General features: G+C 46.2%; 1 protein-coding gene and 1 pseudogene across 2 annotated transcripts in view; both read left to right on the top strand.

Annotated features, from left to right (window-relative positions):
* Window positions 1-11,664: 11,664 nt before the first annotated feature.
* On the top strand, window positions 11,665-13,733 carry LOC147693157 (basic helix-loop-helix transcription factor scleraxis pseudogene; annotated as a pseudogene).
* A 5,664-nt stretch (window positions 13,734-19,397) lies between these two features.
* The window catches only part of PPP4R2 (protein phosphatase 4 regulatory subunit 2), a 110,975-nt gene continuing 105,569 nt past the window's right edge, over window positions 19,398-24,803 (top strand). The window contains exons 1-2 of one of the 2 annotated variants that reach the window (XM_086939401.1): window positions 19,398-19,573; window positions 24,419-24,500. In XM_086939401.1, coding sequence (XP_086795527.1) covers window positions 19,534-19,573; window positions 24,419-24,500 — 122 coding nt within the window. In that variant the 5' untranslated portion in view covers window positions 19,398-19,533. The remainder of the gene's footprint in view (window positions 19,574-24,418; window positions 24,501-24,803) is intronic. The other variant, XM_086939402.1, reaches the window with a different exon arrangement.

Here is a 24,803-nt window from a genome sequence, read left to right as displayed (position 1 = left end):
TTCGGCATTGGACTCAACTTGATTCCTAATGCTGCCTTTAATTTGAGGCTAATATGTTTCATTGCTTCTGGTTTTCAATCCATTTAGCGTTTTGTGGGGCATGGAGGGTTCTACTTTTGGTTCGCTTTTCTTCACCTGGCTGTCACAGCCTTCTGCGGTTCCCTGTACCAAGAGGCGGCTCCACTGCTAGGGCGGGGGAGCGTCGCCCCACTGCTCTGCAGCAGTGAAATAAAGGAAACAGAAAATGATAATAACTTGAGGTTCTGATCCTTTTATGTTTTCCTGCTGCTGCAGCTTTGCCGACGGGGCGGGCTGCTCCAATGACAGAGGAGCAGGGGGAGGAGTGGTTTGCCCCCTCCAAGTGTTCATGAGTGTTTGGCCAGCCAAACAGTCATGCGCACTTTGCATGCTCTCCACCCAGGCTACATTACAGCCTGGGTGGAGAACATGCCAAGACTCCCAGCCCCTGCCTGAGTGCCGAACCACGGTGCTCAGACCCATCACAACGCTGCATTGTAGCATCATGATTGGCTCTGGAAAGCCTGCCTGCTTCCTGTTCCGGCCCCAGGGGGGAGACGGCGGAGGAGAGACTGTGGAGGAGGATAAGGTAAGCTATTTTTTCTTGTTTAAACCCCTTTACTCCCTCCTCTTCCTGCCCTCCACCCCTGATCCATGCCAACCCCTTCTGCCTGTACCTGGTTGTCGCTGCTTTTAGTGCTAATGTGCTTTATGTAATCTGGATCTGTGTTATGTTGCGTCACAGTACCTCTTCTTTGAGCCTTACCAGCAGTTTTCAGGCCAACTGTAACTGAACTTTCCGTAGGGCCTTCCCCTTCTTTGAAAGTCCTGCACTGGTTGAAGTGGTGCTTTGACTCCATATATGCCAAGCGTTGACTGTCTTCTACTGAGGCTCACGTGGCGCACACAAGCAGTTTATTGGACCTCCGCAAACTCTCAAGGAGAGCACTCTCATTACTCGGGGTTGCAGATTCGATCCTCGTCGCCAGCGGTAGTCTCCTCCCCAGCCCGGTAGCATACAAATGACCACGCCGCACATAAAGCTCTGTAGTGCTTGTCTTTATTCTTGAGTGTGCAACCGCTAACTAACTTTATGCATTGCTTCATTAACTTTATTAACCACACCCAGACACACTCAAACGATTACATCATTCTTCTACAGAGTCCATCAGGGACCAGAAGGGTCCCGCCATACATATTTACAATAAACTAAACAACAACACAGATGCCAATGCTGGACTGAAATCAATACTTTTTATATATCAGGCACTGGTACGAATGAAACCTACCAAACCGCTTTTCATTTACGTCAGTGATTTATTTTAGTCAATTCAAGTATCTAGTCAAGTTATTTTCATTCTTTTTTACAAGACAGTTTTTTTGTGCTTATATACATTATATACAAAGACACAATGTTTTTGCGATTGCAAAGAATTTTTACAAATTTACAATATAACAGCACATATACATATCTCTTTCACTCTTCAGACATACAACTTACAAACCCAAACTAAAAAAAGCTCAGAATCTTTTGGAATGAGGCCCTTTGTCACATGTACAGTCATAAATGATGTTTGTTTAGTCATATGTTTTAAATGATATGAAAAGTAGGTCAGTCAAGGTTTCAATCCTATCTTATCTAGACAACGTTTTTTATGAAACAACCATTACTCAATGGCAAAGAGCCTGCGGTGGTCGACGCGTTTCGAATCCCCTATTATGGGATTCTCCTCAGGACCAAAAGTTTCTAGAAAGACAAAAATACACAAGTCACCTATATTGAATCACCAAACTTCAAGTGTTTCTAGGACCAAGCTCACCGCCAGTTTACAAATGCCTACCTTATTAATCCTGCAGTATTAGTGTCTCAAAAAGGGAAGTAGAAGTTTTGACAAACTCTGTAATTACAAACAAAATGGCGATACACGTATTACAAACACAGAACTATTTGATAGACTGAATCATGAACCACATAAGGTGGAGTTGCACTAACCTGGTCACCGTGTGGCTGTGTTCTGAGTTCCTAAAAAACGGAATGTAATGCCCTGGTCAATAATTGACTCGAAAAATATCGAGGAGCATTTGTGAATTAAAGTATTAAAATGCTGTGGCGTCTTACCCGATTTTGGAATTGTGTCCGCCCCGTTCTGGGGTTCAATAAGAGTCACTGCTTTTTCATACGGTTTTAAAACTGACAGCGCCCTGTTAGAGGGTTCAGTGAAAATCACGCTGATGGAACACACAGAGTCATTTCATGGTAAATTCTCTTTAAGGTACCTGTTGAGAGAAGATGTGGTCGCGATCAGATTTACATTTCTGGAATGTACTCCGAAGTACTGCTTGTAAGCGGGAAGCTCGTCAAGGCGCTTACTTGAAAACCGGCATCCTCGCTCGTTCTGCTCCGTGTACTCTGGTATGAAGAACGCCATCCTTACTTTCTTTTGCCTAGCGCGATCACGTGGTCGCGATGTTGCCTGCTATACTTAAAGGAGCCCACATCTAATAAACCAGTTTCAAACGAAACTTTATCAAACTGACATGCAGGTTTTATGGGACAGTGAGGAGACGTCTATATCTTTATGTGTATTACTCAGGTGTGCAAAACGGGTGTATTGGTCACATGTGCACTATCCACAGCATAAGATGCGATAACAACTTACAGCTGAATCATGGACAGATCTCATCGGCGTCCCGGGTGCGGATGATTGTTGACATTTAGCTAGGGGTCCCCCTGAAGATTTCCGAAATCTCATTGAGGCCAGTCATGGCCGTATTGAATTTAATTATTAGCAGCGCTTCGCGTTGTGCCAATCTTGCTTCTAGATTGCCCCCACGTGGGTCCTGTTCGATTTTTGAAATCACGGTCCATAGTAGTTCACTTTCTTTATGCTGATGTGTCTGCCAATGCAAGACTAGTGGCGCATTTGGTACTTGCCTCTTTATCCTTGATTTATGTTGCGTAATTCTTTGTCTGGCTTCCTGCGTAGTTTTGCCGACATATAGTTTTGGACAGGGGCACCAAATTCCGTAGACAACATTTTTTGATTGACAGTTCGTAAAAGTTTCATGTTTCCAATGAATTCTATTGAAAGAAAAAACAGATCCCTCCTCTGTTGTCTCGCAGCAAGCGCAATTACCACATTTGTGGTGTCCCACCACTGGCGGTAGGTTCATCATTCCTCTTAGTGTTTTATTGGGTCAAGGAGTATTGCTGCTCTTACGAGGTAATTTGCCACGCTTTTCTCTTTTTTTATGCAAAAAGGGGTGGTTCACGTAGATCTTCATGTAGATCTTTGACTAAGTGCCAGTTTTGCATGACTATCTTCCGTAATTGGTGTGTGTTTGGACCAAAAGTAGTGACACAGACGATCCTTTTTTGATCTTGTTTTTTTCTTTTTTGCAGTAGTGTTTCTCTGGGGACCCACCATGCTCTCTTGAGGGAATGTTTTAAGAGCTTCTTTGGGTAACCTCTCTCCAGATGTCTTTCCATTAGCCCGTTCGCATGAATAAAGTATTCCTCCTTATTGGAACAGTTTCTACGAATCCTTAAAAACTGGCCAAAAGGTAAATTTTGTTTTAGGCTCCTGGGGTGATGACTGGTATAATGAAGGGCTTTATTTCTGTCTGTTGGTTTGCGGGAAAGCGTTGTTCCCACTGTCCCTTCTGTTGCATAGACTAAAACATCCAAGAAGGTGATGTTTTTACTTGATGCCCTGTGGCTGAACTTTATGTCCGGTGACCTGACATTAAGCCAGGAAATAAATTCATCCAACGTCTCCTGTGATCCAGACCAGATAAAAAACACGTCATCGATATACCTCATATAATTTGTGATGTGTTCTGCAAAGGATTGTTATTATCTATGAATCTGTTCTCATATAGACCCATAAACAATACAGCCAGCTCCGGTGCAAAAGGGCAGCCCATGGCCACCCCTTTGATCTGATAATAAAATTCAGTATCAAATTGAAAGTAGTTCTTCTGTAAGGCAAATTTGGCAAGTTTCATTATGAAGTCCGTGGGGACTCTCGTTGGTTGGGCCCTCTGGTCTAGAAAAAATGAAAATGTGTCTAGTGCCTGGTCTTGAGGTATCTGTGTATACAGAGATACGACTTCCATCATTACCATTAATTGATTAGTCTCATTAAATTCAATAGATGATATTTTATTGATAAAGGCTGTTGTGTCTTGGAGATGGGCTGGGATTTTCTCAATAAATGGCTTAAGGAAGTAGTCAATATACTTAGCAACGGGTTCTGTTAACGAGTCACACCCGGATATAATAGGGCGTCCTGGAGGTTTAATAGGGTCCTTATGCATCTTTGGTAAAACATAAAATACCGGGATCCTGGGGTTCTTATTCTGAAGGAAATCAAATTCCTTAGGTCCGAGGATCCCTGACTCATGACCATCTTGAAGTATATTAAAAAGTTCATTTTGCAATTCTGTTGTTGGATTATGACCGATCTTTTTATAACAGGTCGGGTCATCAAGCTGTCGTCTGACTTCATTTTTATACTTATTAATGTCCCAAAGGACGACTGCACCTCCTTTGTCCGCTTCTTTTATAATCAGAGATCTATAATTTTTTAAGGTAAAGATGGCATCTTTCTCGTCTTTTTTTAGATTGAACTTCACAAAATGTTTTTATTTTCCAAGGCCGTAATACCCGATAGTATTGCTCTTTCAAAGGTTATAGCCTCTTTGGGAGTCTTACTTGCAGGTGGGCAGAATGTAGATTTTTTACGGAAGGCTGTTGCTTCGGTTATGTTTAAATCAGGTTTTCCATCAAAGAAAGTTTTTAGACGTATCTTACGGCAAAATTCAATTGCTTCCAATTTCATTTTAACGAAATCCGTTGGTTTGACTGGGACATAAGATAGTCCTTTTTCCAATACTGCTATTTCTGATGAAGATAAAACCCGATTAGATAAATTGAAAAGAGACGACGGGGTTAACTTCTGTAGTACATACATATTTACAAGACACTACACCACCTACACTGGAAAATCAGACCCATTGAAAGAGTTATCATACAGACTAGACATGCCATTCAAGTCTTTGATAAGAAGGCTTGAGTTCTGCGCAAACTCCTTTACGATTATGGGAGATTTTAATTTTCATCTGGAAGATGCCTTAGACACAGATAATAAAAGACTTACGGATCTTATGGGAGGAGGAGGGCTTGACCCAAGGGTGGCGGGCCCATCACATTTAGCAGGACATACTCTGGACGGCATTTTTTCCAACAATTCAGGCTTGGATTTACTGGAAATTCTACCCCTTCTGTGGTCAGATCAGGCAGCCTTCATTTTCACGCCCTCCCAGCTGCCTCAGAATCCAGCTATGCCCAAGCCTAAGGAAAAGATCTCCGTCCGGGCCTGGAAAAATATAGATTGGGCCAAGATTGGGCCAAGATGGGTAATTTCCTGACATTGAATATTCCTAGCTTTCCAGCAAATGTAGATAAGGCAGAGGAGTTGTTCTCAAGGTGGATTGAGAGCACGTGTGATAAATTTGCGACAGTAAAACTTTTCACTCCCAGGCGAGCCCAGCCCTCGGCACCTTGGTTCTCCAACTCACTGCAAAAGCACAAAACAGATTGTAAGAGGCATGAGAGGATTTGGAGAAATGGGTATTGCTCTAACCATCAATCAATCAATCAAAGGCATTTATAGAGCGCTCTACTTACCCGGAGGGTCTCAAGGCTAAAGAAAAGTATAAAGAAAGCCTCATTATATATAAGAAACTGATATCAGAGGCAAAAAGAGCCTATTTCGTGGATCAGATACAGAAGGCCAACTCATCCTCCAGAGAACTGTTCAGGACCATCTAAAAGCTGACTATCCCCACCAAGCCCAGCTCTCTTAGTAGCCCCGTCTTGTGTGAATCACTATCCTCCTTCTTTAGGAATAAGGTGGAAGGGATTTGTTCCTCCTTTTCCAATGCTCAAGGGGAGGCGGGAGAAGCAGCAAACAGCCTTGAATCTAGGCCGAGGATATCGCCGGTCAGATTAGAGGGTTTTAGTCCCCTACAGACCTCAGAGGTTTTAAGTCTATTGCGTGCGGCCTGGTCGGGATCCCCCAATGATCCTTGCCCAGTTGCGGTACTCAAAATTTGCCCTAAGGTCATTGCATCCACACTTATTCCTGTGTTTAACACGATCATTGAAGTGAGTGAGTATCCTAGGAAGTGGAAAGTTGACTCAATACTTCCCTTAATAAAAAAATCTAATTTGGATGAAAATGATCCTAATAGTTACCGAGCAATATCACGACTCCCGCTTCCGGCCAAGTTGCTAGAGAAGCCTAAAAACCAGCAGCTAAGTGCTTTCTGTCTGTTGTCCAAGGCACTCGACCTTCCGCAGTTTGCATTTCGTGCAGGTCACAGCACGGAGCTGGCTCTTGTCAAGGCCACGGAGGAGGTTGGTGCGGCGGTTGACCAGGGAGGGGAGGCTGTTTTGATTCTGTTGGATTTGTCTTCAGCCTTCGACACGGTCCACCATGGGGTGTTGATGGACCGGTTGCCGTGGGCGGAGGTGGATGGCTCAGCCTGGAGCCTCCCGAAATCCTTTTTGGCCGACAGAATTCAAACTGTTGACCTGGGGTTGGACAAATCTAAACCTTTGCCCTCCCTTAAGGGGTGCCGCAGGGATCCTCCCTGATTCCAAAGCTCTTTAATATCTATGTCAGCCCGCTGGCGGCCTTGATAATATCCTTTGGTCTGCAACTTACATCTTACGCAGATGATACGCAAATTGTGTTATCCATACAACGAGGATCCCAAGGGGATATGGCAGTGAGATGCCATGATTGTCTAAAAAACGTTGCTGGCTGGATGGCCTCCAACTGCCTTAAACTGAATGCGGGGAAGACCGAGGTCGTTATATTTGGGAAAAACCCCAACATCTGGACCCCTGATAAGTGGCCTGAGTCCTTGGTAAAGCTACCAGTTCCCACTGGGAAGGCAAAAAATCTGGGGGGTCATCACGGACCAAACTCTTGACTTTGGGGATCAGGTTAGTGGAGTGGTTTCGACATGCTTCCAAATCCTTAGGATATTAAGGAAAATAAAAAAAATTCTTCCAGCCGATAGTTTCAGGACAGCAGTCTCAGCCCTCCTTCTGTCGCGCTTGGACTACTGTAATAGTCTGTACCTGAATTTGAAAAAAAAACCACTGGTACAGACTGCAGTTGGATCAAAACGCGGCGGTGAGACAGCTGACTGGGATCCCCAGGTTTGCCTCAGTACGAGAGGGTCTCGGCAACTTCACTGGCTGCCTGTAACAAGACGTGCACAATTCAAAGCCCTGTGCACTGTCTTCAAAGCTCTGATGGGCAGTGGCCCAGAGTTTTTAAGTAGGTGTTTTAAGTGGTATGCGCCGGGGAGAGCGCTCCGTTCGGCCGAAGGCAGACTAGTTGCAGTGCCACGAATTAAAAAAGCCAGCTGGGGAGGAAAGTGCTTCTCCTACTGTGCATCAAAAGCTTGGAATAGCCTGCCAGCACATCTCAGGAACGCCTCGGAGCTCCTCTCCTTCAGAAAGGAGAAGTGATATGAGCCACAAAGTGATATGATGTTCTTTTTTTGAAAACATTTTTTATTATGAATCCATGATCGTACAAGACAGAAACAATAAGAAAAACATCATCTGAATCGGACAGACAAGAAAACACATTAAAGAAAAAAAAGGGCACTGTCTTCAGCACACCATTCAACAAAATGTAATTTCCTACACTAAAACAAACCTGGCTGAGGCAGAAATGAAATAAAGCACCAAAAAAATAAAAAAAAGAAGAAGGCTAAAACACACAGCACTTACAATAGAAATGTATCTACTCATGTAGGTCACCACTGGCCCCCTAATTACTAACCCAAGTTTCTTTTTCCGCCTGCCTTTCAACGCATACAAAGAGTCTTCAATGTTAAATCTGGCCCGCCAGACTTCAAATGTTGGTGCATCCTTCTGCAGCCACATTGAGGCAATACATACCTGATTACCGCCGTGGCCACGAATATCAAATATTGATGTTTAAACATAACTGAATCTCTCGGAGTTTCCTTGTCTACTCCCAAAAGCACCTGAGCATGAAATAGTAGAACTGCCCCAAACAATATCTCCCCCAGAAACTTCTCCACATGCCCCCAACAGAGTTTTTAAACAAATACATGAATTGAAAATGTGTAACATATCGGCTTCATCAGTTTGACATCGGAAACATTTCCCATCATTATTGCCTCCCCACTTAAACATTTTAGCTGGTGTATAATAAAGATTGAAAATGGTCTTGTAAAGTTGTGTGCGGAGATTTGCGGCTAAAAAGAGTCTACTGGCCATGTCAAGAGAAGTTTCTATCCGGGTCCCAACCCTGCCAAGCCGAGTATCCCATTTTAGATTATGTGTTTCGAGATCATTGCCCCTGGTTTTTATTAATAAAGTATACAGATGGCCAATCCGAGAATTCTTTCCCACAGCTTCAGTGACTGGGTTTTTAACCATGTCCAAATGATGTTTATAGAGAAAATCACGGACTTGAAGATATTTAAAGAAGTCACACCGACGAATATGAAACTTCTCAATTAACATTTCAAAGGACATCAAATCCCCATCAAAATATAAATCTCCTATTCTTTGGACCCCTTTACCTCTCCACTGATCTATTATTCGATCCCGAAATATTGGCGGGAGGAGTGACGAGGCAGTTCGAGGAGAATATCTAGTTATCTTCCCCATATTGTAAAGATGTTTCACAGACCTCCATACTTTAAAGGCTGCTAACAGCACTTTGAACCTTGTCCTCTTATAATAGTTCATATCCGTGTTAAATAATAAACGATTGTTAGGCTCACTGCCTAAAAACATTTGAAAAATAGAGGGAGCTTCTGCCACATTGCTCGGTTCAATCCCGGTTAATAAAATGTTCATGTGCTGCAGCATGCAAACATAGTAATAAAGGATGAAATCCGGAATGGCCCATCTACCTTGATCGCGTAATAAGGTCATAAATCGCAGGACTCTCCGCGATTTCCCCTGTGCCCACAAAAATCTGGAACATACAGATTGTAGCCGTGCAAGATTAACCCGTGGTATCTCCAATGGGACTGCTCTAAGACAGTACAGAATTTTTGGCAGGACGGTCATTTTAAGGACATTACAGCGCCCGACCATAGATAAATGCAAAATTTCAGTTCTGTCCAATTAACACAATTAACACATAATATTTGCGTCTTAGCGGCGTTGAGCTTGTAGCCAGAAACGGCTCCGAATTGCCCAGATAAGGACTCAATTTCTGGCATAGCAGTGTCAGGATTCAGACTAATTATAGCCACATCATCTGCATATGCTAGAACCCGATAATGTTCTTGCTGCCATGCCACTGATTCAATCCTACTACTAGCCTCCAGCATTTTTAAAAATGGTTCCAAGTATAATGAAAACAATAAAGGGAAGCAGGGACACCCCTGCCTTGTACCGTGGGAGATACGGACAGGGATAGATTCCAATCCCATCGTGCAAATATGTGCTGTAGGTTGCCGATAGAGCGTTTGTATGGCTCAGATAAAATTAGACCGGAACCCACAGTGTTGTAACACCGCCCACAAAAATCCCCATGCAACCCGGTCGAAAGCCTTTTCGGTGTCTAGAAGTATAAGGGTAAACAGACCCCCTGTGGTACTGGTGATATTGATTAAAGTCACCACCCTATTGATGTGATTGATCGTTCCACGTTGAGGAATAAAGCTGTGTTGTCTTGTAGATACCAAAGGGGATATAACTTCGGCTAACCGGGTCGCGAGGATTTTCGAGTAGATCGTACTGCCCGTATTCAATAGCGATATCGGACGGTATGAAGCAGGATTGTCCGACGGCTTGTCTTTTTTTTTTAACACGATGATACTAGCCTCGTCCCACGAACTAGGTGGGGGAGCTTATCTGAGCCTGCCTAAAAGTGGCCAGCAAATCTCCTTTCAAACAATCAAAAAGAGATTTTATAAATTTCCAGTGGCAACTTGTCTGGCCCAGCATCCTTTCCCAAAGCCAAGCTATTAATGGCTAACTCCACCTTCTGCAAAGTAATAGGCGTCTCAAGGAGATCGGCCTCTTGTTCACTAAGCTTATTAATGCAAAATTGCGAGGCCAATCGATCACCTGCTCGTATATCATACTCTTCCCCCTTATATAACGTCTCATAAAATTCATGAAATACTTCGAGGAGCTCTTGCTCTGTCTCCATAAAATCACCCTGCCAGTTTCTAATTGCACAGATCCTCTGGGCCGCCTCTTTAGTTCTTAATTTCTGAGCCAGACACCGTCCGCTAGACTCCCCATACTCATAATTCAAGTGTTTCCTCATCGTATATTGCTTTGCCGTCTCTGTTCTCCAATATAAGTTCATTCTAGCTTTGCAACGAGCCACTTCAGTCATAGAGTCTGTGCTATCCAGGTCCCCCTGTATATCTATGACCAACCTCTCTTCTGCCTGGGCAAGTGCTGTACTTAATTCCAGTAATGCTGTGCGTTGTTGCTTTTGTTTATATAGCCCATAGCTAAGCACCTCCCCCCTGAAAGCAGCTTTAAAAGCAACCCACACACATCCTGTCCCAGCCATATTCCGATTAGTATTAATGAAGTGTGTAATCCAAACTTTCATCTTGTCAACAAATGCTGAGTCACATAAAAGTTTCCTATCGAAGGAGAAAGCACGAGGTTTATTTTCCATACTGAGCGGTATAGTTAATACAAGAGGGCCATTGTCCGAGGTTATACGTGGGTACACCTGAATTCTTGCCCCCACCAACATTGACCGTGGTGCAAAAAAATAATCTAGCCTTACCAATTTTTGATGGGGGCAGGAATAAAGAGTGTACCCCGGATCCTCACCTCTCAATTCCGCCCAGGCATCAGCCAAGCCATGATGACTCATCAATGATTGAAGTGCCTTGTAAACCTTGGGCATTCTCCCCTTATATTGAAAATTATTATCTTGTAACCCCGAAGGCCCAAGATGTGAATTTAAGTCCTCACATATTAATAACGGGGTTGGCCAGTGCGCTAAGTCCAAGTTAAGCTCTTCAATTATCAATGCCTCATCGCAGTTCGACCCGTAAATAGAACAAATTGTACATTTCAGTTTTTGGCTCCCAATAATACATTCGGCGGTAGCCCATCGCCCTTGCTTATCCGCGGATACTCTGCCTGTCCTTGTATATTATCTTTAACTAAAATTTCCACTCTCTCGTAGTGGTGGATTGATATGTACATATTAGCACATTGTAGTCTAACTCAAAAAGCAATTTTCTTTTGGCCCAAGGAATATGGGTTTCCTGAATACAAATCACATCACTCTGTAACATTGCCAGTTCCCTAACAACCCGTTTCCGTTTATTAAAATTGTTCAAGCCACAGACATTCAAAGTGCAGCATTGGATGCCATTAAACATTCTCCTATCCGCCATCAACCTGAAGCATATTTATAGATCTTGTTATGCAGGTTATAAAGCAACGACACTCCTGTATCTAGGTCAACTGCCCGGCACGGTTATGGATTCTTGTTTTTTTTTTCCTCCTCCCACCCTCCCTCTCCCACTCCCCCCACCACCCACCACCCCCCACCCTCTGTGACCTCACTCAATAGAGGCGTAAGGACCATGTCCTCAGTGATGGTAAGTGATCGTGAATGTGAGTGAGTCCCACCGTGTCCCGAGTCCCGTATCCCGTGTCCAAGCTGAAACCCATCACCCCAAGCTGCAATTACCTCTCTTGATATGCGTATCTTTCCTTTACCATGCCACCACACACTGCAGAGAAAAAAACAAAAAAAAACTACAAGCCCAAGAGAACTAAGCCTAACAATATTCAAAATTCACATCATGTCCTAAAACTCCTGTGCCTTAATTTGTGAGAAAAAATATGTTATTTTCCCTTTATAAATAACTTTAAGTTTGGCAGGGTTTAATAAAAACGCCTGCCCCCCTTTAGCTTGAAAAGGTGATATAATTTGTCTTAAGCGCCACCTTTGTTGTACAGTCACCTGGCAAAAGTCCGGGCGCACAAAAAAGTCCCTGCCCTTGCCTTTCCTCTGCAGAGCCGGCCTAACCAAATCATAGAGAATTTCACAAAGCACATAATTATGAAGGCATATAAGGATTGCTCTGGGTTTCTGCACCCTGCCCCCTGGGTTTCGTTTCTGCACAAAGGGAAATCTGTGAGCCCTTATAATCTCTGTGTCCCAATTCCAATCTTTTACATCTGAAAAGGCTTCTGCAAATAGTTCCACCACAAACCATCGCGTGTCTTTCCCCTCAATACCTTCCGGCACACCTAGAACACGTAGGTTATTTCTGCGTGCACGATTTTCCAGATTGGTAAGTTTGCAATCCACGTCCTGCCCGCTTTTCTGTAAAGTAGTGATTGAAGATTCTTGCAGAGACAGTTGATCCTCGACTGACGAAATACGCTCCTATGCCTTGTGCACTCTAGAGGTTACCTCTGTGCAGGACTTAGCAATGCGGCGTACGGTGTTTTCTAATTTGAGTACCGCCCCCTGGGTCCGCAACCCCTCATCTTTGGTCTCCTCCCGATGCGATATAATGATCTTATAAATGGTTGTCAAGGTGATCTCGCCTTCTGATTCAACTTCATCACTTGCTTTACCTTGGTCAATCTGTAGGCAGGGCGAGGTATCCCATTGGGTTGGGTTAACAATGCAGGATCTATCGGCTGCCGACGGTTTCGCAGACTCAAACACTCTACGTACTGTCTCTTGACAATCTTGATTTGTTGTAGAATCTAAACTTAGGATATCTTCTTCTAGTGATAAGCTGCCATCGTCTGCCCAGTGGCCTGAATTACTCAGCCTGTCCTGGTCATTCTCATTCTCTGAGGTGATAGAGACATCAGACATAGAATAAAATTGCCCCCCTGAACCAGCTGAATCTCCATCGTTCATAACAACTATTCCTATCCTCCTGGGGTGGCGGTGCCTTCATTACATCTAGAGGCCCAGAGATCCCAGGAGTCACACTCACCACAGCGCCTAGCCCTATATCTAGGCAGCTTTGATATGATCCACAAAGTGATATGATGTTCTTTGGGGCCCCGTTCGAAATAGTTCCAAATCTATCAGGGCCAGACCCCACTCAGTATACAGGTATTCCGTGTCTTAATTTCAAAAGTGGCTGCGCTCGGCCCCCAGCCGCTACCTGTAGCCCGAGATCAGCATGCTGTACGAGAACGACGAGAGCGGCAGCGACAGCGACAGCTTGGGCTCCGACGACAAGGGCTTCCACCTGGACGCCGACGGCTTCCCGGTTAAGGGCGGCAAGCGGCGCTTGGGCAAGAAGGGGGCCCGGCTGCACCGGGAGCCGCGCCAGTGCCACACAGCAAACGTGAGGAGCGCGACCGCACCAACAGCGTCAACACGGCCTTCACCGCCCTGCACACCCTTATCCCCACCGAGCCCACCGACTGCAAGCTCTCCAAGATCGAGACGCTGCGGCTGGCTTCCAGCTACATCTCCCACCTGGGTAACGTGCTGCTGGTGGGCGACAGACAGCCGTGCCACACCACCACCTTCTACCACCACCACCAGCAGGGCAGCAACACGGCCCGGGAGGGCGAGAACTCGTAGCCCAAGCAGATCTACACCTTCTGCCTCACCAACCAGCGCAAGCAGAGCCCCACATCTGCAGCAGCCCCCGCAATTCTGGGCCAGTAGAGAGGGCCCGTGCGGAGCGGCCCTCTGGGCACACACACCCCTCCACAAAACAAAGCAGCGGGCCGTGAAAACACCAGATGCAGGCAGCAGCCCTGCAGCCACATTCAAATGAAAGAAACTATGCCACGGACTCTCCTGGACTTCTTTACTTTTTCTTTTGTCCTGGCCGCCATTTTGCTGCTGCTCTCGGCCGCTTTTCTCTGGACTCTGACCCGCCATCTTGTCCATTCCCTCGTCCGTTAACCCTCTTCCCTTGTTTCCCCCTTGACGATCCTCAAATGTTTCTTCCCTTTTCTGATTTGCCTTTTCTCCCTACCCTTGTATCCCTCCCACCCTCCCTTGGTGCTGTGACTGCATCCCCCCTCCGACCCCACTTAATGGAACTCTGCTTTTCTGTATATCGAGATAACTCTAATCACTAGTATATGCAGTAGAACTTTGTATTCTCTACTATTCCTATGTTACTTTTAGAGTATATCCATCCGTATCCCTTCCCTATGTCTATAGAGATAACTCTAATCACTAGTATATGCAGTAGACCTTTGTACTCTCTACCATTCCTATGTGACTCTTAGAGTATATCCATCTGTATCCCTTCCCTATGTATATAGAGATAACTCTAATCACTAGTATATGTAGTAGACTGTCACGGGGGTACTGGGCAGGGCGAAGACTTGAACCCTTATTCGTTTCCGCCCCGTGAACAGGACTCGTGCAGTCCCTTTAACGTTGCCTGGGCTTTCCCGGAGGAGGAAACCTCCGACCTGACGTCACCAGCTTTCAACCACTCAGGGACCGAGGCGGCGCTCAAAGACCACCTCCAGGAAACAGACGGCGCGAAAGCCGGGCAGAGAACGGGAGTGGAGACGCCGGAGCCGAGAAGCTTACTCGAGGAGAGGTCACGCCGTCAAAAAGACGAGGAAGACGGAAGCACCAGTGGAACCGACACGCCAGGAGGCCAACGTTGTCACGAGCCGCCCCGCCGCACTTCTGGAGAAGTGTGGCTGGACAAGGCACGGGCCGATTAAAGGGACTGTTTCTATCACGGGGTGGGACGGGATAGGGGAGGGTTGAGGGAGGTCACGGGACCGAGTATATCTGTGTTCTTGTCCTAACCACCTCCCCGAGCACACTCAGTCCTTGACGATTGGGCCTGATACCATCCGACAAAACTAGTGATAGTTCCCTGGTGATCCCCTCACTCCCCGTCCCCCCTCTACCACGCCCAGGACCCCAGAGCCCAACAGTAACCTCTGAGTTTTCTTCTTTTTTTTGTTTACATGACCTGACTGGGGAACTCATGCTGGTTGTCTGGGCCGAACACTGAAGGCACGACACCGGAACCAAAGAGGACTTCGGATCCAGTCTATTATTTGTTCACTTTTGTCCGTCTCGAGAAGGAGACTGTTTATGTTTGAGTGGTATTGCCCCTCCAGATACAAGGGTTGTTTCATTTGACTGGGGTTCTTTTGACTGATAAATAAAAACACCACCAGCGAACTCTCCCGAGTGGTCCCGCCTTTTGTTACTTCACACCCCCTCCTGCCTAGTTGACATAGACCTTTGTATTCTGTGGAGAAGCGTGGCTCAATGGTTAGAGCGGCAGACCCTGATGCAGAGGTCTGGCCCGGAACCAGGGTTCAATTCCTGCCTCGGTATCTCTTGGACTCAATCTCCCTGGACCTGATCATTCTTGCCTCGGTGCCTAGTCTAATCATGGGTCCCACTCTGTGACTCTGGGCAATAGCTTGCTTAATCTCCACAACGGCCCCAGCAGCGCTTGGATGCCTGGCTTCACCTTGGGGGTGCCCAGGAGTGGACATCTCACAGGAAAGCCAGGAAGGGTTCCACAGCTGTATGAATACAGTGCTATGAGACCTCTGGGTAGAAGGCGCTATATAAATACAAACACATTTACTCTCTACAATTCCTATGTGGCTCTTGGAGTATATCCATTCGTATCTCTTCCTTGAGTGACTTTACTATTTGTACATTTGCAATTTTTCTTTCTGTTTGTATCTCTTCTTTGTGTAACCTTACATCTTGTACATTTGCAATTTTTTCTGTTTGTATCTTATATGTAGGGCTCCTGGTTTTCCGTTTAAACGGATATTTACACATAAATACAGACAGAAAACTATTTTTCCTTTGTCTGTATTTATATGTAGATGTGGTTAAATACTAGTAAATTGTGAGTGCTGCCGGGCTCCAGCCGAGGTGACTTGCCACGTCCCTCAGCTGCAGACAGGCCCCCCCCCTCGTGTGTGGTTGCCTGAGCTGAGTCACCCGCCTGGGCACAGCCGCACCCGAGTACTTCACAGGTCTTTAAAAGACCTCATACTTGTTAACGAGGCTGTGACAGTCGGGCTGGGGAAAGGATGGACGCTACGAACTGAGGTGCTCGGATAACCCTTTTATTTATAAGTACACTTGCTTCGGGTTGTTTAGAGTTCAGGGATGCATACAGTTCAGCATCCAACAATGCACAGAGTCCAATAAGCAAGGTTTCCTTCCTGTGTTGGGCTTCCTTTTCTTGAATCCCCGTCTTGGCTTTCCCTGTGGCTCTTCTCGGGTCCGGTTAGGCTCAGGAAGAAAGGAAAACAAATAGCCGTATTAATGGCTGAAAACCGGGGTCAATGAGTGTGAGGGGGGCAGGGGAGTGAGGGATCACCAGGGTTCCACCACCTTCTTAGGTCTTAAGTCGTAACATCCGAGTGACGCCGGGAACAGTGCACGGAGCCAGTGACCACCCTCACCCTACCCCGTCCCACCCCGTGAATTAAACAGCCCTTGAAAACACCCTCGTACCTTGTGGAGCCACGCTTCTCCCCTGGAAGCGTGGCAGGGCAGCTCATGGTTCTGTTAGCCTCCTGGCTTGTCGAGTCTCTGCTCCGGCAGTCCTTGAAGCAGCTCTTCGGTACTTCCGTCTTCTTCTTCTTTGGCGTTCTCCTCACGGGTCAGCTTCTCACCTGGATGTTCCGCACCGGCAGATAGAAACGGGGCTTCCTTAAACACCCCTGGCTCATCTGATTGGTTTGGGTCAAATGACGAACGCATTCCTGATTGGTTGAATGTCGGGAATGCCGAGGAACTCCCCCCTATCGTCAAGGAAGGAAGGCCCAGTGACGGGGACAGCGAAGGCAGAGCTGAGGAAATCCAGGAAACGTCCAAGGGATCCTGCGGACAGGGCGGAAATGGACAAACGTTAGCAGGTACACCCCGTCCGTCCGTGTCAGGGACCATGTCCTCGTGACAGAGGCTTTGTTGTTTTATCACCACTTCTAGAGCCTCTGTATTTCTAATCTAACTATTGCTGGGAGAGTCGAATACTCTCATTTGAGAGAACTCCAGCGTGAAATGCATTTTGTTATTGGTAACCCAAATTACACGTCTTAGTCCCTTATGTCCAAGGAAGCAACTCACACCTATTAAGAACGGTGACGGAACCACGCTGAGCTCACCGTGGAAACTCGCAGCCACCGTAGTGTGGCTTCAGCTGCTGGGACACTGGGGACGCCTCTTTTTACGGTGGGCTTACAAGAAAATTCCTTAGTGAACTGCGGTGGGGTAGAGTCTGTTGATTTTACTTCTAGTTTACAAAGTAAACATGGCACACAAGTGCGATTACATACCCACGCGGTGGGTGGTTAAAAGAACGTGGAACAAAACGATACGAAAACAAATGCAACCAAAATGGATGACAGAGTCTACCCCGAGAGGTCACATGGTAATGTCAAGGTTGACTCAAATGGCACTTTCTGGACAAACGGGGGAATGTGGCATTTACGCGCACACAATCATATTCACCTTCTGTAATTTTGCATAGAGAAAGATACGTGCTGTAGGTGTAGAATAGTCAATTAAATCAACGACTGGCCTAGATTTCCATGACTGTACCAGGAACTCTTTGAGCATTCCAAACACATTGGAAATGTACTTCAGATACAGGGTGAGCTCTAAAGAAACGCATTGATAACTTTCTTTTGGTGTTTTTTCTTTTACTGCGATACTCTAGGAGAAAGTTCTTAAGTTGTTTCAGGCTTCATGAGGCAAAATTTCCAGGGCTGCTTTGGGTTCCCAGTCCGGGCCTGGAGTCAACCCCCTGCCCCCCCCCCCCTCCCCTCCGAAATTTTTTCTCAGCCCCCAACCTCCCACTAAATTTGGCTCTAACTGCCCCTCTGGCTGCAGGGCTTGTGATTTGCTGGAGATTCCTTCTAATAAGGGTATTTTTTTGACCTGCTGCCGTGCCCCTGAGCCAATCGTGGTTGGGGCTGGAATCTTTATGTGTTTGTGGCTGGGTTGCGCTGAGCCTCTTGCAGTGCAGTGTACTGTCACGTAATCTCCCCGTGACTGACAAAAATGAATCTGCCCTAATATGAAATGTGTGCGGAAAGGTAAAGCGCTCAAATACCTCAGTGCCGAGTTTGTGCTATTTAAATCTGCAACAACATGTGGCTGCAAGAACAATCCACCTGAGTGCACAACAGCAGCAGCTTATTTATTTTACTGCAAATAATCACTGTGACACCTGCCCTTTTGATTGCTGCAAAAATAAATGCGGATACAGATAAAATGCCCCAAAAATAAATATGGATAAATACAGACAAAAATGGCAAAAAAAAAAAACCATAAAACCGAGAGCCCTACTTATATGTAACGCATGTAATCCTTAGTCCTTATGTTTTGCAACTGGTTCTTATGTAAAGCGATCTGACACCTTTGGGTAAAGGTCGCACTATATAAAATCGCATTAAATAAATAAAACAAAAAAAAACGAAAGGGGCTTAAGACCTGGTTATTCAGGGATTAGATCCCCGGAAATTCTTTTGGGAGTCAGTATGTAGCACCAGGACGGCCTTGGGTATAAGTGCGCTTTATAAACTCCTATTAATAATAATAATAATAATGATAAATTGGCTGATATCGAGTGTTGCCACTCCCAGAGTGTTGCATTGATGGACGTAGACAGGCCCTGGCCATAGATGCCAGAAACGTATAGGAGGACCGTAGGGAAAAGGCATATAACCCTCTAGGAAGTGCAGACCCAGGAATAGAGGCTGCTGTGGTACAGGGGTAAGCAAAGCTGACAGATTATCTTTGTTGTGTGCTTTCCTCATAATACTTTGCTGTTATAAAGGTTTGGTGCAACCAATACATGTCAACATTTGAAAACCCATGATCTGATTGATGAAAAATCAGGGGGTTGGAACATAGTTGGAAAGCCTCGTGGTCGATATGGGTTATTAGTCCATATTGTGCAATCAGAGCCTTTTCCCATTGGTGTCCTGGGGTTTAAGTATACTATGGCACCCAAACTGACGTCATACAAATGAATCATTTGATTGGTCTGAAGCTGGACTGTTCCAACATGGCCGCTGTGCAGCTGTCCCTCGTCAGGGTACCTGACGTAACAAGAGTACCGTGGTTCACGCTCTAGTTGTAGACGGGCGTGGCGTCATTGGCTCTGTTTTTCTCGTTCCTCCGTGGATGACGTCAGGGACTGTGCCCCTCTCTAGTGTCTACCAGTGAAGACTGCCCAGTGGGTGGAGACATGGGCGGGGCTAGGCCATCTCGTCCACTTCCGGCTACAGTGTCGAGTCCTACCCCTGCGTCTGGTGGGCGGAGCCGCGGCGCGCTGCCCGGCCGTCGCCTCTCTATGGCCGCGCCCCCTACGTGACGTCACGGCCGCCATGTTGGGGGCTGGTTATTGTGAAGGGCCTCGGCGGCGGCTGGGCTGAGCTTGTCCCGGTGTCGGTGCGTCCGGTGAGGGTGACGAGAGGAGCCCGGCGCCGCTCCAGCGATGACCATGGACCTGGACCGGCTGCAGGAGGCGCTCAAAGGTCTCCGTCGTGGGGTGCAGGGGGCGCTGCTGATCTCTGAGTGGGGGGGGGGGGGGGGGGCGATGTTTCCCAGCTGCCCCATGGGATGGGAGGGGAGGGCAGCTGCCCTGCTAGGAGGGGGCTGCGATACTACTGCCCCCTGGAGGTGGGGTGGGTGTGACATCCTGCCTCAGGAGAGAGGAAAAGGGGGGGGGTCGGGTGGAAATGTGCCCCCCCCTTGTGGATGACACTAGTGATCATTGACAGGGTGCCCCGTGGGGGTTGGTGGGCTCTGACCCTGTTAGTGAGTGTGTTTGGGGGGGCAGAGCTGGCTATTGCCCCAGGAGAGGGAGAGGGGTCTAAGTGTCCCCCCCCCCCCCCATGTGGAGTATGCGAAGACTATTGATCATTGACAGGCTGCCCAGTGGAGATGGGTGGGCTCTGACACCCTGTCAATGAGTGGGGGAGGGGCAGGGATGACTATTGCCCCAGGAGAGGGGGGGGGTCGGGTGGTCAAAGTGCTCCACTCCTGCTCACGAGTGGGGGCGAAGCTGACTAGTGATCAGTGACAGGGTGTACTATGGAGATTAGGGGGGGGGATGACACCCTGTGAATGAGTGTATATATGGGGGGGGGGGCTCACACCCTGTGAATGTGTGTGTATATGGGGAGGCTAACACCCTGTGAATGAGTGTGTATATGGGGGGGGGGGCTGACAACCAGTGAATGAGTGTGTATATGGGGGGGGGGGGGGTCTGACACCCAGTGAATGAGTGTGTATATGGGGGGGGTCTGACACCACTTTTCCATGGTTAAGGCTGGGGTGTGACCTGTCTGCCAAGGGAGAGGTAGTGAAACCATTGGCGCGGGGGGGGGGGGGGGGGGGGGGAGATGCACTGCTCCTTCATAGAGGGTCGAAATCGCTGAACAGTGCTTAGGGGGAGGGGGACTTGGGGCTATCAGAAGTTTGATGCTACTGCCCTGTGAGTGGACAGGTGGAGCTGACCCTGTTGATCATTAAGGGGCGCCACCAATACTGCCCTGTCGGGGGTGGGAGGGATGCATCTGCAACATCTTCACTGTTTTGATGGAATTACATTGCAGTGCGGGGTGACTGCTGCTGCCAGTGACACCGATTACTACTTTTGAGTAGTAGAGTGACGGTACTGATCCGTGGGGGGAGGGGGTGTTGACACTACTGATCTAGTTGTTTGTGGGTGGGGTTACAATCCTGCCCAGGGATTGGGGGAGGGGTCGTTGAGTATCAGTAAAGAGAGGAGCGGCTGAGGCGGGGCTGACAAGTTTGTTACATTGAGGGGACAGAAGGGGATGATCGACATTCCGAAAGGATGCTGAATAGTTTTGCTCCATGAAGAGAAGGGGCAGGGCAGACACCCTGTCCCCATCTGGTGATGTCATGCCTGCAGACGGCTGAACCACCATCATAGAAGTAGGCCTGTACTTAAACTGTTACTTCTGCGGTAACCCAAACAGGTATTTATCAGCTTCTGGGTTATACTTTCTTAGTAAGAATGACTCCTTCTGATATGTAAGTGTAGGACTACCTTTTTTTCTGTAGTTTGGTTCAGTCCTTTGGTTAATAATTTCAATCTTAGACGAACTAAACGAATTCAGAAGTTATCCGTCTCCCTATAAACAAGATCTAGCCATAAAAGCAAACTGTCCTTCTTTGCACAAAAGGCATCCTTTCAAGAAAAAAAATGAGTTGGTTGGGGTGTTAAGCCTCTGAGTGCTGATTGCACTTACTGTTAGGAAAATACTAACGCATGCCTCTACTACGTACCCCACACCAGGTAAAGATGATCTTTGGCGTAGTATCCGTCATTTGTTATGTCTTAGAATTACACATGTTACCGAATCTTCATTGCAAAGAGCGCCCTAGCAGTAAACCCTTCATATTTTTTTATACCTGCATCTTATAAAAGTTCACTGTTTGGTTCGTGTAACTGATTACACACTCCATGAGTTGTCCAGCTTTTTTTATGGATACCATTACATTGCTAACTCGATCACGTTCAGGGATGATTGTGGATCCTGCTTTTGAAGCTTGTTTACAAGTGTCATTGTACAGCTGGTCAGGCCCAGCTATTGACCGACCCTGCATCACCATAAGGCCGGCTACCATTTAGCATTATTCAGATCACCATGTAATCACCCAGAGCCTCTCCCACACAAGCGCTTGCAGCCCTGTCTTAAGCATGTGAGGTAAGTACCTTCCTCCCATCTCTGCTACCCATTGGTGACCTAAGCATGTTCTGGAAAGGTAGCGTAAGAAATTGTCGGGCAGCAGTAGTTTTTAGGGCTGCCCGCTAGGTCCACCTTACTGGCAAGATTTTGAATTCCTGAATGTAAAGCATGAGTCTTGTGGCAGTGTGTGTGGACTACGTTTTGTGAGCAAGTCCTGCCCCTTTGGCTATCAAATTGGATCCTACTCGATGCCCTCAATTCACTCATGGGTCGGTAGCCAATGACTTGTAGTGCACACCTACTTAGAGCTGATGCAGGGATTGGGGGGACTGGGGTCCGTTGACTCCATTTTCTCTTCTGCACCTTGATAGAGTGACCTGGGACCTTTTTGTGGAGGTGCTCTCCTTCTGGGGGGTTCTCCCTAAGGCATGATGTTCATCCCTGCCATTTATGCTGGTCCTAAGGTGAGGATTGCTGGAACAGTGGCCCATGCATTTCACCCTACATGCCTCTAACTTGGGTTCCAAATTGGAGATGATCCAAACGTCTCTGTAAATTTCCTCCGCTAACTTTCTGACCTATGGCCAGATTGCCCTTGATTTTGAGTAGTTGCTTCGTTGATCATCTGGCATCTGCAAATCAGATCTCTGCAGACCCTGTTAACGATTGATTCTTTCTAAAGTATCTACTGGGCAGCATTTTGCTGCTCATGCCTTTGAGGACAGTACAAATGTAATTCTCTTCATCGCTTGTTTTTCAGGGAACTCTAATACATTGTGTTCAGAAGAGGGGTCCTACTCGCAGCTTCAATATTCATCTAATCTAAGAAATTGCTGCTTTATTTGATTTTCTTTCTAGGACAGTCGTGTGCAAATGGCACGTTCCTGAACTATTGATTTATCCCAATCAAAAGCAAGAACTATCAACATTGCCAAATGCATGGTCATAATCAGCATTGTACATGCGCCTATCCAGAATCGTTCGGTTAAAGTAGATCTTCAACTGGGTGGAAATGGACTTCTGATCACGCTTTGATGAATTAATTAGGTTTTGCTTAAGAGTCTGGTCGTTGCAATTCGTTCTGGAATGTAGTCTCATTTTATTTCAGTATTATTGTTCTTATGGATTTGTAAATAATTTTTGGTCAAGTAATCTTTTTGTTAATACACTACTATAAATAAACAAAGAGGGAGGAAAGGAAATACAGAAACGCTGATACACTGGCGATCTAGTGTCCCAGTCTGATTGAGCTCTGCTGAAAAAGCTGCCGCTGGTTCTGGACTTTCATCTGTCATTCCTGAAGTTCGGTTGGAATAGTCACAGTGGCTTTTGCTACTAACATTGCTCCTCAACCCGGGATTCCAATTGCAGAGCGTTAGTAACACTATTTATGATGATAGTTTGTGCTCCATTGTCCTTCTTGGTTAGCTGTAGTTAATAATGTTAGAAATATTGTTAAAGATGGTTTGAAACATCGATATGGTTATTCGGGATGCTCCATATTTTCACAAATCTCTGGCTTTCGGAAGTCCTTGTCATGCATCTGCCAATAATGGGGCAATTTTGTCAGCGCAGAAACTGGCCCTGCCTGTGGAGGGGTGATGCGGGCTACTTTACTGCTCCATTGTGGGGGATTGCCGTCCCTGTTCCGTAGGGCACAGTGGGGTGGGTAGCTTGGAGAGTATGTTACCACCATAAGGGTTGGGAGACGTTTTTATTTCCTTTCTCTTTTTTTCTTCTTTTCTCATGATCACAACATTCATATGGCGCTCTACAGGTTCCCCATCTTTCTTTCCATTCAGTTGAATTCTTGTTCATCACAAGACTTGTACTACGATGACGTGTATGTTCTGGTTTGTGCAGGGTCATGGCAGGTGACGTTTTGACTTGCCTTTCTTCCTCACAAATCCTTAACATTAAACTGTCTCCGTTTACATGTTTCTTTCTAATTATGTAAACTGTTCTTATTTTCCAGTCCTTGACTTTTTACTGTTCAGATTTTTTTTTTGTATTTAATTATTACATCTCCTCTTTTCACACAGTTGAATGCCTGTTATAAAGTTGTTTATGTACTTACTGTACACTGCTCTTTATGCCACGTGTGTGCTGTATAAAATCACAAATAAACTTGGGTGGGGCCAATGGTGGTTCAGGTGGAGTAAAGGCTTCCAGTTGTTTTGATTGCAGTGCGCATGGGGGTTCGCAACAGTAGTTCTTGGAAAGGAGGGGGACTCTTCATGTGTTACCTACCTTGAAGGTTTATCGTTTTCAGTCATTTCATTTTACTGTTTGCGTGCTTTGGCAAATCTGCTGGAAACCATTGGTGACTGTAGTGCAAATAAAGGTCACCATGTCCCACATACTCTGACTGTATCAAAGGTCACCATTCTCTCAAGCCTCTCCTAAACATATTTGTGTTGGGGGAGAAAGTGCAACAGATTATGCACGATCCATTTTGATCCAACACAAACATGGGTATGTTACCATCTGCATTTGTCTTTAATTTATTTAATGGACGATCTGGATTTCTGTGCTCCCCTCCCCGTTGCTCCTACCCATTCCAAATTATTTGCATGTTTGCAATAACTGTTGCTGAATCTGCTTCTCAGCCTGTGCGCCTCTTGTTTTGTGTTCTGAAATAATTTTCTTTTCTCTTAGATTTTGACAAGCGGGTGAAGAAGGAAGTGTGTCCTGTGCTGGACGAATTCCTTTGTCATGTTGCCAAGACGGGAGAGACCATGTGAGTTTTCATGCCTTCCCATGGGTGTTCCTAACTTAACCTGCTTGTTTCTTCGAGCAAGAGAGATTAATTATATTTCACCTCTAACATCTACTTCTTCAGAAATGTATGGGGATTGAGAAGTTGAGCTTCTTTAACATATTGGATTTGTGTTACCATTGGTGGACAACCTGTAGCGCTCTCGTGTTTGCATATGTTTGGGGGACAGTAATACCTACGGCGTATGGTTCTAAACAGTTTAAACAGGATTGTGTGGTTATTTACCATTTCTGCGTTATATGGTTTATTAGAGCGGCTTCATTG

The sequence above is a fragment of the Lissotriton vulgaris genome, chromosome 9 (genome assembly GCF_964263255.1).
Source record: "Lissotriton vulgaris chromosome 9, aLisVul1.2, whole genome shotgun sequence".
Lineage (NCBI taxonomy): Eukaryota > Metazoa > Chordata > Amphibia > Caudata > Salamandridae > Lissotriton > Lissotriton vulgaris.
Note: the sequence above shows the minus strand (reverse complement) of the source record. Positions and strands in the feature narration are given on the sequence as shown.